The following is a 15,043-nucleotide window of genomic DNA, read 5'->3' as shown; positions in this document are numbered from 1 at the left end:
TGAATGCTCACCTCACATAGTTCATATTTTGTACACAACAACTAAATCCCTCATGGGACACTTAAATGTCAACACAGCTGCACACAACTAACAAGTAAAAACCCTTGGGACACCATTGACCTTTGGATGGATCCTTGTGCATTTTGTATAACTGCAGATATTCAAATTCTTTAAGGTGGGAAATCGATTTAGTTCATCCTTGATACTGTACGTATGCTAATACACCTGCCGTTTACTACTTAGTAGGCTTTGATTGGATATATATTTGCCTGGTGAAAGTTTACAGAATGTTGTGCATGTTTCTTGTGCATGTCTCTGTTTCTCAGATATAAATATTAGGAATGTATATTAAGTTTGGATTACGTACAAGGTACTATTTTATTTTTACAGAGAAAAAGGAATTTTACATTTTTGGATTATTTTTAATAAAATGGAGTCTATGGGAGATGGCTTTCCCTTAATTCAGAGCTTTCTGGATAATGGGTTTCTGGATAATGGATCTCATACCTGTAGTTTAATTGTGTAGTTTTATTTAATGTCTCCTATATTTCTGGGTTCTGGTTAAAGTATATACCCACCCAAACTATGTTTTATTTTTGCATAATATAATTCTAAACCCTTTTAAAGTTTCTAAAGTTATTTATAATTGTATAAATTGTGATTTTTGTTCCCTGGTTCTGATTCAGTGTAACAGAAATCAGTTACTTTCTGTTAATCATCTGGAAGCAGAGCCTTTGACTTCTGGGGATCCCAGGAGAAATAGATGTCCAAATTGGGCCATGACTGATAAGTAATTTTAATATACTGTATGTTCTATTTAAATAAATTAATTAAATAAATTCATCACTGTATCATGAGGAGACCTTTAGAGACCTCCAATAAATCACGACTTTTTTTCATGATTCAATAACATCATGATTAATCATGATAGTTAATAGTCACAGAAAAAGATTCTATTATGGTAAAAGTTTTTAGTACCATAAAAGGTTTTTAGTACCATAATTTACTGTTATTCTTGATGTTTTGCTTTTTTTCTGGTAAATCACACAATTTTATGACCACAAAATGTTTTCTGACCATTATTTAAGATAAATCCAAGGCATTTAGAAAGTACAGTAAAATACTAGTTTATTCTTAATATCCCAATGTTATTGCATAACCAAAGGAAAACAGTTTTTATGCTTGTAAAGAATAAACAATTCTTCATTCCTACAGAAATTTCATAATGGTACGTGTTTTTCCATTCTGTAATATTTCAAAATACAGCATGCGCTGTACGATGAAAGCAAACACACAAAAATGTATTGCATGTAAAAATATGCCTCTTTAGATCTAAGTGTACAAAATGGATTAAGCTTGCAAATTAAAGATGGAAAGCTTTCTTGTAAAATGTAAGACCAGCAGGAGATTGTTAAAGAAATGTATAGTAAGCATGCAGATGATTCAGCCCAATGTATTTTATTTATAGAAACCATAATATTTAAATCACTGTATGGTCAATTATGCATGATTCTTTTTATTCTTGGCAGGATTTTCTTTACAAACAAAGATTAAGTACAACTATATTAATGTAAAAGAAAATACCACAGTTCTAATAATAATTATTGGGGGTAGATTTATCAACACTGGAATCAAGTTGTGGTAAAACCTTTGAATTTGAGTTTCCAAAACTCAGATTTCTGGGACTTATTAAAGGGAACCATTTTCCACCACTTTGTTTCAGTTCAGTTTTCAGATAGTTCACCAGAAATTCACCAGAAATAAAGACCTTTTTCAATTACTTTCTATTTACTATTAGTGACTGTTTTTCTATTACTGAAATTTATAATTTCATTTCTCACCTTCTTATGCCTTTCTGAAGCAGCTGGGGGGTCACCAACTCTGTAACTGTTCTAAATTGATACATTAGTTGATGCATCTCTTATCTTTGGCCCTCCTGAGTTTCATTAAAGGCAGCTGTTAGAATTGATACAATAGTTGCTAATGTTCCACAGATGCTGCTGAGAAATGTATCAACTAATGTAGCAAACAGTTCAGAGTCTGCACCTGGATCACTGAGCTGTCAGACTGAAACACCAGAAAGAGGAACATTAAACTTTAAGCTTCAATGTTGGGAAAATAGTAAAGAATAAAACATGGAAGTACACTGTAATTGAAAATTCGAAACAATCTGGTGAACTATCTGAAATAAACTGAATTGTAAAAAAGTGTTTGGAAGGTAAACAACCCCTTTAAGCACAAAAATCTCAAACTCAAATAAAGAGATTAGGCATCTATGCTGGTGATTTCAAGCAGAAGACAAAAAGCTATTTTTTCATTCACGTGTTCAAGACTAACTTGATATTTGATTTATTAAGCACAAAAAATCTCAAACTAAAATAATGAGATCCAGCATCTAAAAGCTGGTGAGTTCAAGTAGAAGACAAAATGTATTTTAAAAATTTTAAGCTATTTTTCAATTCACCTTTTCAAGGGTAAATGTGATTTCACTGCATTCCAGTTTTTTTTTTTACATTTGTAAGTGATCAAGTTTCTGAGTTTTAAATTTTCTAAAGCGCACATTCAAGATTTTTCAAATCTGAAAAAACTTTCTAGAAAAACTTTGCCTTTTGATGCTCAATTACTAGTTGGTTAAGTTTAAGGTTATGCGCAGCATATTGCATATTCACCATGTCACTCTGGCCATAAATAAAAAAGTGAACACTATTGTTGTATTGGGTTAATTGGTACAAGGGCAATTTGAAATGAAGGAAATATGTGAAGGAAACTGCAATTACATTATCCCTAATGGCCTTTTCTAAATAAAGTATGAAATAACACCCATGACAACGCATAAAGACAAGGCATTGTTTCATTGTTTTCTTGTATTGATTACAACAAATAAGGACAAGGGCACACAATGGATCCTCCACTTTCCTCCGCCTGCATTTTGTACGTAGGCAGAGGAAAGCGGATCTGCTGTAATGCACTCCTTCATATAGCTGCATTGACAGGCAAAAGCGGATATTGAGAAAGCATGAATTTTTACACTTATATCTAAATGGAAGGAACACAATTACAGTGAATTTCTTTTGTGTGCACTTGTTGATTTGCTTTGTGTGCTCTTGTCCTAAGAAACGAATGTAAACACTGCCAGCATCTATATTTACAGTATATAGTGTATAATGTACCCTCTGCTGTAAATGATTTATTATAAGTTATGAGTTATTATAAGTCACAGAGGAGTTCCATTACCATATAAAATAATTTACAGGATATTAATGGTTCTTGTGTAAAATATATATTGAGCAATTTCCACTATATTCCCTTTTAGTCAATATATTGATAACATTATTCATATTATTTAATTTGTTAAATAACATAAAAATATGCCTTTATGAAATTAATCATTTGATTACTCAACATATATACAACTCCCTCTCAGCCCATGGATGAACACCAAGATTTAATTTCCTGTCTTAGGCTAAACATTATTGCCAGCTATAAGGTGGTTCACTACAGTCCTTACCACATAGCAGAAGTCTGCATTTTTACTTATGATTTAAGGTTGCAAAATGCTTAAATATAGGCCACTAGGTAGTTTGCCATTCATAATTCACAAACTACCACTGTCAATAATCTAATATTACTAGACTAATGATTAGACTGCTGTAAAATAAACAGGACCTTGCAGCTAAGGCTCGTGCCACATTTATATGGATTCAGGGCCTGTGGATAATTACAGAACAAACAAACTGAGCAGATTTCATTGTTGAAATACACAAGTACACATTTTGATGCCAAAATCTACTCTGTGGGCCTGCACCTATGCCAACACTGTGGCTCTGGGTGGGTGTGACTCTCAGAAAGCTGATAGGAGTATTCGGGCTGGACTACATTTACCCACAGGCTGAGAATCTGTCTGTTGTGGCAGGAGACTAAAAACATATAAAATTACCAGAATCAATGTAAATTGACTGAAGGAAAAATATAGCATTTAAATCATGACCAAATTGAATTTTCTTTCAACCTAGTAAATATATATATTTTAAGACACACCATGGCTTATTTAACCAGACATAATTTTATGCCATCTGGCAGATGTTGCTTTAGATCAGTCTAAATTTCAATATTTTGGTGCAGGTGCAGTTTCTTAAAGTAGCCAAAAATGTAGAATGCACAATGCAGCCCAATTTCTTTTTGGCAAACAACTCTGGATCACTCACATTCATACATTTATGAATTTAAATGTAAAATATTCTGCAAAAGCTGAAAAAGAAACATGTTAATAGCATTCCATGGATGCTACTGAAAATTTAATTGTTTGACCATATCTAAATGTTTATTTGCCAACTCATGTGGTTTTCCTATTAACATTATAAAAGTAACATCATTAACATATTATCAGGAAAGTGAAAAAAGGGGTCTGAATATAAAAATACTCAAAATATACACTTTGAGTTGGAAAGAGGCCACTTGCTATCCCAGGTGAATACTTATTCATCAAAGGCAAAAGTATGGTCAAATTCTTGTTAAATTGTACCTCTAACCTTATTTTTTCCTTCTTATCCCCAATCCAAAGGGGAGAAGACACATCTGTGATTCCTTTGGCAACGGGTCAGTTTGTTACAGCTGTGATAACTCTTGATACAAAAAGAATTATGTGTTTTAAATTCAGTCCCAAGCTGCTAGAGGAAATATTCTAAACACACACAAATGTGTGGAGTTCTGGGGATTTAAGATTTGCTTAGGTCAAGGGGCCCTACACAGAACCAGGTTTAGATTTAGAATGAGGTCCTGTCACTTTGATTTCCAGTCCAAGGCTTCTCATATTAAATAAGAATATTTTTTTGACAGTCATTGATACATAGTGGAATGAATCTCCAGTAAACAGATTAACAATATCAGAAATAGGGCTTATTGACTATGGGGATTCACACAAGGTGCCCCTGGCCATCATGTCTTCTTGAGTATCTAATATAAATATTCTGTTGAAGAAGTCTTTTGTGAAAAGGGACTTGCATTCCCTGAAAGCAAGTCAGAGGGGTTGATTCTATACTTCCTTTCAGAAGTGATATACCATTTTGTCATTACTTTATAAGCTGATTGTTTAATAGCTGTGTTAGGGGAAATCATAGATATAGTATCCCATATTTGATTCCACTCAGTTTGTGGAATCGTTCATCCCACATCTCTTTCCCAGTCCATCATATATTTTAGTGGGGTGTCGGAGTTTTGGGATAGTATTAATTAATACAAAGTGAGAGCGTCCCCTTCAGTTGTCCGCTTGCCAACAGCAAGTTTCCAATAACGTCGGGTGGATGGTTCTAAAAGGAGGGATTAACTGTTTTTATAAAGTGGTGTATCTATAAATATTTTATGAAAAGAAGGTAGAGGATGTTCTTTCTTCATAAACTGTTAATAGAAATAACGGCAAAATGAGATGGTGTCACTGACGAGGCCCTACAAATTTTTAGACTCGAAAGATTAATGTTTGGCAAAATAAGAAAATATTCATATGGAAACTGATGCAATATTGTAGACATAGAAGAAATATGATACTCAGCAAAACAAACTGCTACTGAGAGCAAGTATTGTAACTTTTAATATGGTTTCATTTGCAAAGGTAAATGTTGAACAAAAATGTATTATAAGTTGACAGACATAACAGAACTATAAAAGCACCAAATGAAATGCAGAAAATTCTTTTTATCTGCATTAATGTTTGTAGGCACAGTTAAAAGTTATTTTAAGAACATGGCCTTAAGGTTTGAGCTGTATTAAAAGGGGCTTAGATATGCAGCATATGCAGTGCAGTTTTGATCTCCAGTTACACAACCCAAGTTAAATTAATTAGGCTCGAGAAAAGACATTAAACATTTTCTTTTCAAAATATTAATCTATATTAAAAGTTACCTATAGGTCATGTTGATAATTTTCACTGATAGTTCTGCTTTTGTAAGTAATTGTAACTTGAAGTTCCTAAACCTGACTGTTTTGCCAACCTGACTGTCCCTTCTCAACCTTTCAGTTAGAGTTTCTAACTCTAACCGACTACTGCTGCACAAATATGGCAGCCCCCTCATAGAGGAAAGGGGTAGTAAGAAAGGCAATGTAAAAGCATCAGGCAAATACTTTTATTTCAAAATCATAAACAGCATTAAAAGACAATGCTATGATAGATAATAAAAATAATTATTTTCTGATGTCAGTATCTCTTTAAGAGGGGGGTAGCATTATAACTATGTATAAATATATGAGGAACATATAATAAACACTCCAATGCTTTATTTACCGGTAGATCCTTCAGTAGACACAAAAGCATCCATTCTGATTAGCAGAAGAGAGATTTCTATCTTAATAATTGGAAACGGTTTTTGTGGTTTTTTTACAGCAACATTTGTGAAGTTGTGAAATTCTCTCTCTGAATCAGTGAGAGATGATTCAAGAAGGGTCTGGATGGGTTTTTAGAAAGTGAGAAAATGCTGAGTTATTGAAAATAGTTCTTAGTACCAAGTTCTTCCAGGGACTGGTCCTATGAAGTCAGGAAGGAATTTTTCCCCTTCTGAGACAATTTGGATAGGCTTCAGAAGGTTTTTTTGGCTTCCTCAGCATAAACTAACAGTTAGTTACAAAAGGGCAAGGTGGCCGTCATAAGCGGAAATTCGCCAGAAATCCCATCCGCAGGGATATCGCCAGTTTACTAACAGGCTTAGAGGACAATTTGTTAGCAAAATAGACTGTCGCTAGAACAGTTTCCCAGCCATTCACCAGATGTATTATCGCTCATGTTAAAATACACCTGGGCGTTAATCTGCAAATTCACTAAAGTGAATTCGCTGGAGTTTCCTTCGAACAGCTTAGACCTGGCAAACTGATAAGTAGAAGCTACATCCTCCTCAATCTTATGTCAGTGACATCATATCCTTTATGCAGAAAACTCATAAAATATTTAAAAACACTGGTGTTTTTTCACATTTTAAATTTGTAACTATTAAAAAATGTTATTTTAACATTTTTTTTTCCCATTTGAGGGGCATGCCACATTTGTTTTAGGGTGGACTCATGTCTAGGGCATTAGAGGATCTCTTTTGTCTTTCTTTCCTTGTAATAATAAGTGGTCACTTCAAGCATTTGCACCAACATCTCTAATAAAAGAGATACACAAATGAGGAACCAGTTAATGAAGGTTTCCTTCTTAATAGTTCCAGTTCTAGTAATACAACTAATGATGCATGGTTCACACATGAGGAAATTCAAAAGAGACTAGAACATGTTAAGATTAACAAAGATCCGGGCCCAGATGGTATTCATCCCAGGATACTTAGCGAGCTTAGCTCTGTGATTGCCAAACTCTTTAATTAATTTTTCCGGATTCATTGAGATCTGGCATAGTGCCGAGAGACTGGCGACTTGCTAATGTGGTGCCTCTATTCAAAAAAGGATCCCGTTCTCAGCCCCAAAACTAAAGGCCAGTTAGTCTGAAGTCAGTGGTAGGAAAGCTTTTCGAACGGTTAATAAAGGATAATATACTGGACTTCAAATCATAGTATTTGTACCTGGATAGAGAACTGGCTAAAAGATAAACTACAAAGAGTGGTGGTAAATGGAACAAGGCTCTGTACTAAGTCCCTTGCTTTTCAACTTGTTTATTAATGACCTGGAGGTGGGCATTGAAAGTACTGTTTCTATTTTTGCAGATGATACTAAATGTGCAGAACTATAGGTTCCATGCAGGATGCTGCCACTTTGCAGAGTGATTTGTCTAAGTTGGGAAACTGGGCAGCAAACTGGAAAATGAGGTTCAATGTTGATAAATGCAAGGTTATGCACTTCGGCAAAAATAATATAAATGCAAGTTATACACTAAATGACAGTGTGTTGGGAGTTTCCTTAAAGGAGAAGGAAAGCTACGGAGGCATTTTATTGCCAATAGATTAGCTGCAATAGTGCAAGCTAGAATGCTATATTTATTCTGTAGAATGTTTTACCATACCTGAGTAAAAAGCTCTAGAAACTCTCTGTTTGTTTAGAATAGGAGCTGCAGGATTAATGTGGTGTGACATCACTTCCTGCCTGAGTCTCTCCCTGCTCTGAGCTCAGATTACAGCAGAGAAGGGAGGGGCAGGGGGAAGAGGAGCAAACTGAGCATGCTCTTGCCCAGGGCAATGAGGTTTAAGCTGAAGGCAGGAAGTCTGATACAGAAGCCCTTGTGTACACAATAGAAGGAAAGAAATGCAGTATTTCTTTTGACAGGGGACTCAGAGCAACATTACTTGGGGGGTTTACTGGTATATTTAGATGGACCTTTCTGATAAGGCTTACTTAGTTTTAACCTTTCCTTCTCCTTTAAATGAGAAGGATCTAGGGGTTTTTGTAGATAACAAGTTGTCTAATTCTGGGCAGTGTCATTCTGTGGCTACTAAAGCAAATAAAGTTCTGTCTTGCATAAAAAAAGGGCATTAACTCAAGGGATGAAAACATAATTATGCCGCTTTATAGGTCCTTGTTGAGGCCTCATCTGGAGTATGCAGTGCAGTTTTGGACTCCAGTACTTAAGAGGGATATAAATGAGCTGGAGAGAGTGCAGAGACGTGCAAATAAATTGGTTAGCGGGATGGAAGACTTAAATTATGAGAGTAGACTGTCAACATTGGGGTTGTTTTCTCTGGAAAAAAGGTGCTTGCGAGGGGACATGATTACACTTTACAAGTACATTAGAGGATATTATAGACAAATAGCAGGGGACCTTTTTACCCATAAAGGGGATCACCATACCAGAGGCCACCCCTTTAGATTAGAAGAAAAGAACTTTCATTTGAAGTACGTAGGGGGTTCTTCACAGTGAGGTTGTGGAATGCACTGCCGGGTGATGTTGTGATGGCTGATTCAGTTAATGCCTTTAAGAATGGCTTGGATGATTTTTTGGACAGACATAATATCAAAGGCTCTTGTGATTCTAAACTCTATAGTTAGTATAGATATGGGTGTATATGGTTTGTGTGGGAGTGGGGAGGGGTGTGTGTGTAGATGCTGGGTTTTCCTTTGGAGGGGTTGAACTTGATAGACTTTGTCTTTTTTCAACCCAATTTAACTATGTTACTATGTAACTATGTAATAAAGTTATATGTTTGACTTATATGAACCCGCCCTATTCAAATTGAACTGAATGTAAGTGTACTAACAAGGTTTCACTAGGCAGTGGCAACATCATTTGCATTCCTTTGTCAACAATATGTATGTTTCTATTGCACAATATATATAGAAATAACATGCTGATTTATTATCTATTGCAGTATTTGTCACTGTTTTATGCTCAAAGTATTATACTGATCACTGTAATTTATATTGGATTGCTGTTTCGCACAGTCTTTGCTGTTGTGTACACTGCTCCTAAAGTTGTTTTTTTGTATATTGTTTGTTGAAAAATGTGCTTTATACCGTTGAGTTTAGTAGGTCCTGAAATGTTAATTTGTCTGTGTGTTTGTATATAGTTGACATGACTATTAACCTGACTTGACTTTAAAAGTAAACAGTAGGACTCTCTATATAGTATATATATTTGTATTTATCATAGAAACCACTGATTTGCTTCTTAAGTGACTCTAAATATCAGTCTGACACTTACCTGTAGAACAATGCATAATCCACTGTGGAGTGACAGTTCTGAAAGTCCCTAGATTTTAGTTTTTGGCATTCTCTGTGAGCTCTGAGTTTCACTTTCACAGTTCCTTGGCATAGTTCAGGTATGGTTTTCCTTTGTGGGCGACTGCAGAATTCATTGGACTCTACTCTCCAGGAGTCTCCAAAGTCATCAACATCAAACTTAAAATTTCCATCACTTCCTATCAGATCATCCCGTTTATGCCCATTGTAGTTACCACACAAGCCACAGAGCTTTCCCTTTAGATGTGGGGCAGCCATTACTTCAACAAAACTATCTCCATCCCATGAAATTTCTAGACCTGAATTGAGAAAAAAAAAAAAGTTTTTTGTAAAGAATGTGCATATATATTTAAACTGTTCTCAGTGATTTCTATCCTATCATAACTAATTTTTACTATTGTTTAGAATAGCAACCTTCTGAATATTTCCCATTGTCTTTAATGGCTTATGTAAGTTATGAGGTGGTGTAACATAATATTTAAAATATGGTGTTTGAGTTGAATAAAAGAAAATATAGATATTCAATAGATGGTTGAAGGAATTATTATCCAGGAAGCTCTGAATTGTAGAAAGTCATCTCTTGTAGGCTCTTTTTTAATTAAATAATTAAAAATGTTTTTCTCTGTAATAACAAAACAGTACTTTGTATTTGATGCCAAATAGGATATAATTAATCCATATTGGTGAGAAAACTATTCTGTTGGTTTTATTTAATGTTTAAATGATTTTTAGCGGGATTAAAAGGGTTTGAAAAGGCCCCTTATCTGGAAAACTCCAGGTTCCAGGCACTCTGGATAACAGGTCCCATAACTGTACTATAGTTTGCCCATGTCTAGTAACTCACAAATAGTTTTTAAACAACTGACCAGAAAATGCTGCCTGACGAATGGTTGCTAGGGATGTAGCGAACGTCGGAAAAAAAGTTCGCGAACATATTCGCGAACTTGCGCAAAAACGCGAGCGGTTCGCGAACGGTTCGCGAACCCCATAGACTTCAATGGGAAGGCGAACTTTAACATCTAGAAAAGACATTTCTGGCCAGAAAAATGATTTTAAAGTTGTTTAAAGGGTGCAACGACCTGGACAGTGGCATGCCAGAGGGGGATCAAGGGCAAAAATGTATCTGAAAAATCTGCCTGTGTGTGCTTGGAAGAGATAGTGTAGGGGGAGAGCTGTTAGTGATTTCAGGGACAGATGATAGTAAGTTTGCTGGCTAGTAATCTGCTTGATACTGCTCTGTATTGGAGGGACAGAAGTCTGCAGGGATTTGAGGGACATTTTAGCTTAGGTAGCTTTGCTGGCTAGTAATCTACTGTTCTCTTTAAACAACTGCCATACGTTGACCTTGTAGGCATTGTTTGCCCAGTTTTTTTGGACGCAGCCACTGAAGCACAGTTGCCAGAAAAAATATGCCATATAAATGCTGAAAATAGTCATTTTTCGCCATACGTTGACCTTGTAGACATTGTTTGCCCAGTTTTTTTGGACGCAGCCACTGAAGCACAGTTGCCAGAAAAATTATGCCATATAAATGCTGAAAATATAAATTTTTTTGGTTGCAGCCACTGAAGCACAGAGGCCAGAAAAATTATGCCATATAAATGCAGAAAATATGCATTTTTTTGGTCGCAGCCACTGAAGCACAGTTGACAGAAAAATTATGCCATATAAATGCTGAAAATATAAACTTTTTTGGTTGCAGCCACTGAAGCACAGAGGCCAGAAAAATTATGCCATATAAATGCAGAAAACATGCATTTTTTTGGTCGCAGCCACTGAAGCACAGTTGACAGAAAAATTATGCCATATAAATGCTGAAAATATAAATTTTTTTGGTTGCAGCCACTGAAGCACAGAGGCCAGAAAAATTATGCCATATAAATGCAGAAAATATGCATTTTTTTGGTCGCAGCCACTGAAGCACAGTTGCCAGAAAAAATATGCCATATAAATGCTGAAAATAGTCATTTTTTGCCATATACGTTGAGTCAACGTATGGCAAAAAATGACTATTTTCAGCATTTATATGGCATATTTTTTCTGGCCTCTGTGCTTCAGTGGCTGCGGCCAAAAAAACTGGGCAAACAATGCCTACAAGGTCAACGTCGTTGACCTTGTAGGCATTGTTTGCCCAGTTTTTTTGGCCGCAGCCACTGAAGCACAGAGGCCAGAAAAAATATGCCATATAAATGCTGAAAATAGTCATTTTTTTGGTCGCAGCCACTGAAGCACAGTTGCCAGAAAAATTATGCCATATAAATGCTGAAAACATAAATTTTTTTGGTTGCAGCCACTGAAGCACAGAGGCCAGAAAAATTATGCCATATAAATGCAGAAAATATGCATTTTTTTGGTTGCAGCCACTGAAGCACAGAGGCCAGAAAAATTATGCCATATAAATGCAGAAAATATGCATTTTTTTGGATGCAGCCACTGAAGCACAGTTGCCAGAAAAAATATGCCATATAAATGCTGAAAATAGTCATTTTTTGCCATACGTTGACCTTGTAGACATTGTTTGCCCAGTTTTTTTGGTTGCAGCCACTGAAGCACAGAGGCCAGAAAAAATTAAACCAGTAGGGTTTGCACCCTAGTTTGTAACGGTGGCGGAGGGAGGAGGAGGACGCTAAAGGACAGCTGTGTGTGGAGTCATGAGGCTTGAAGAGAAGGACAGCTGCATAGAAGTCAGAACAAGTCTTCCGGCGTGCAGTAACCCTCCGAGATCCACCCCTCATTCATTTTAATAAAGGTCAGGTAATCGACACTTTTGTGACCTAGGCGAGTTCTCTTCTCAGTTACAATCCCTCCTGCTGCACTGAAGGTCCTTTCTGAGAGCACACTTGAGGCTGGGCAAGACAAGAGGTTCATGGCAAATTGTGACAGCTCTGGCCACAGATCAAGCCTGCGCACCCAGTAGTCCAGGGGTTCATCGCTCCTCAGAGTGTCGATATCTGCAGTTAATGCCAGGTAGTCCGCTACCTGCCGGTCGAGGCGTTCTTTGAGGGTGGATCCAGAAGGGTTGTGGCGCTGCCTTGGACAGAAAAACATTTGCATGTCTGACGTTACAGACTGGCCAAAGGGCTTTGTCCTTGCAGGTGTGCTCGTGGCAGGATTACTGGCACCTCTGCCCCTGGAATGTTGATGAGTTCCTGAAGTGACATCACCCTTAAAAGCATTGTACAACATGTTTTGCAGGCTGGTTTGTAAATGCCGCATCTTTTCGGACTTGTGGTATGTTGGTAACATTTCTGACACTTTATGCTTGTACCGAGGGTCTAGTAGCGTTGCGACCCAGTACAGGTCCTTCTCCTTAAGCCTCTTGATACGGGGGTCCTTCAACAGGCATGACAGCATGAAAGACCCCATTCTCACAAGGTTGGATGCAGAGCTATCCATCTCCGCTTCCTCATTATCAAGGACTGCATCATCCACAGTCTCCTCCCCCCAGCCACGTACAAGACCAGGGGTCCCCAAAAGGTCACCACTAGCCCCCTGGGAAGCCTGCTCCTGTTGGTCCTCCTCCTCCTCCTCCACAAAGCCACCTTCCTCCTCTGACTCCACTTCTGGCACCTCTCCCTGCGTTGCAGCAGGTGCCTGGGTTCGTTCTGGTGATTCCGACCAGAAATCGTGCGCTTCCAGCTCCTCGTCACGCTGGTCTACAGCCTCATCTGTCACTCGTCGCACGGCACGCTCCAGGAAGAAAGCGAAGGGTATTAGGTCGCTGATGGTGCCTTCGGTGCGACTGACCATATTTGTCACCTCTTCAAAAGGTCGCATGAGCCTGCAGGCATCGCGCATAAGCACCCAGTAACGGGGGAAAAAAATCCCCAGCTGTGCAGATCCAGTCCTACCACCCAGTTCAAAAAGGTACTCGTTGACGGCCCTTTGTTGTTGCAGCAGACGTTCCAACATAAGGAGCGTTGAATTCCAGCGAGTCTGGCTGTCAGAAATCAAACGCCTGACTGGCATGTTGTAGCGCTGCTGAATGTCAGCAAGGCGTGCCATGGCTGTGTAGGAACGTCTGAAATGGGCCGACACCTTTCTGGACTGGGTGAGAACGTCCTGGAATCCTGGGTACTTGGAGACAAAACGTTGGACTATTAAATTTAACACATGTGCCATGCAGGGCACATGTGTTAAATTGCCTAGTCTCAACGCTGCCAACAGATTGCTTCCATTGTCACACACCACTTTTCCGATCTGCAGTTGGTGTGGGGTCAGCCACCGATCGGCCTGTGACTGCAGAGATGACAGGAGTACAGATCCGGTATGGTTTTTGCTTTCCAGGCACGTCATCCCCAAGACAGCGTGACAACGGCGTACCTGGCACGTCGAATAGCCTAGGGGGAGCTGGGGGTGCACAGGTGTGGAGGAGGAGAAGGAGGACCCAGCAGCAGAGTAAGAAGAAGAAGAAGACGAGGTAGAGAGCGATGGAGGAGTAGAGGTGGTGGCAGAACCGCGTGCAATCCGTGGCGGTGACACCAACTCCACTGTTGTTGTTGAGCTACCCATTCCCTGCTTCCCAGCCATTACCAAGTTCACCCAGTGGGCAGTGTAGGTGACATACCTGCCCTGACCATGCTTGGAGGACCATGCGTCAGTAGTCATATGGACCTTTGGCCCAACACTAAGTGACAGAGATGCGGTAACTTGGCTCTGCACATGTTGGTACAGGTGTGGTATTCCCTTTTTAGAAAAAAAATTGCGGCTGGGTACCTTCCACTGCGGTGTCCCAATTGCTACAAATTTGCGGAAGGCCTCAGAGTCCACCAGCTGGTATGGTAAAAGCTGGCGGGCTAAGAGTGCAGACAAGCCAGCTGTCAGACGCCGGGCAAGGGGGTGACAGTCAGACATTGGCTTCTTACGCTCAAACATGGCCTTCACAGAAACTTGGCTGGTGGCAGATGACTGGGAATGGGAACAGGTGGTCAAGGTGGAAGGCGGAGTGGAGGGTGGTTCAGACGGGTCAAGGAGAGCAGAGGTAGAGCAGTAAGATGCTGGACCAGAAGGAGTGTGGCTTTTAGTTTGCCTGTTGCCTTTGAGGTGTTGCTCCCAAAGTGCTTTGTGCTTGCCGCTCATGTGCCTTCGCATAGAAGTTGTACCTATGTGGCTGTTGGGCTTACCAAGGCTCAGTTTCTGACTGCACTCATTGCAAATTACAATGCTTTTGTCAGAGGCACACACATTAAAAAAATCCCACACTGCTGACTTTTTGGAAGTGTGCGATCTGGCGGGTAACAGTAGAAGTTGGCGGAGTTGGCGGTATTGGCGGCAATGGCGGGTGCGTTGGCCGGCTGAACACAGGTGCCGATACATGTTGTTGCCCTGCTGATCCCTGCGGGCTGTCCTCCCTGCTTCTTCTAAGTCTTATTCTCCTACTGCCTCTCTGACTCTCCGT

General features: G+C 38.8%; 1 protein-coding gene across 6 annotated transcripts in view; it reads right to left on the bottom strand.

The window, feature by feature from the left end:
• The window catches only part of bmper.L (BMP binding endothelial regulator L homeolog), a 148,675-nt gene that overhangs the window by 28,835 nt on the left and 104,797 nt on the right, over window positions 1-15,043 (bottom strand). For 5 of the 6 annotated variants that reach the window (XR_005961723.1, XM_018266679.2, NM_001095672.1 and 2 more), the window contains 1 exon segment: window positions 9,608-9,944. Coding sequence is in view for 5 of the 6 variants with exons in the window: in XM_018266679.2 (XP_018122168.1) it covers window positions 9,608-9,944 (337 nt within the window). In the remaining variant the exon portion in view is untranslated. 6 annotated transcript variants of the gene reach the window in all.

The sequence above is a fragment of the Xenopus laevis genome, chromosome 6L (assembly GCF_017654675.1).
Source record: "Xenopus laevis strain J_2021 chromosome 6L, Xenopus_laevis_v10.1, whole genome shotgun sequence".
Lineage (NCBI taxonomy): Eukaryota > Metazoa > Chordata > Amphibia > Anura > Pipidae > Xenopus > Xenopus laevis.
The sequence above is the reverse complement of the archived record's forward strand: the minus strand, read 5'-3'. Positions and strand labels throughout refer to the sequence as shown.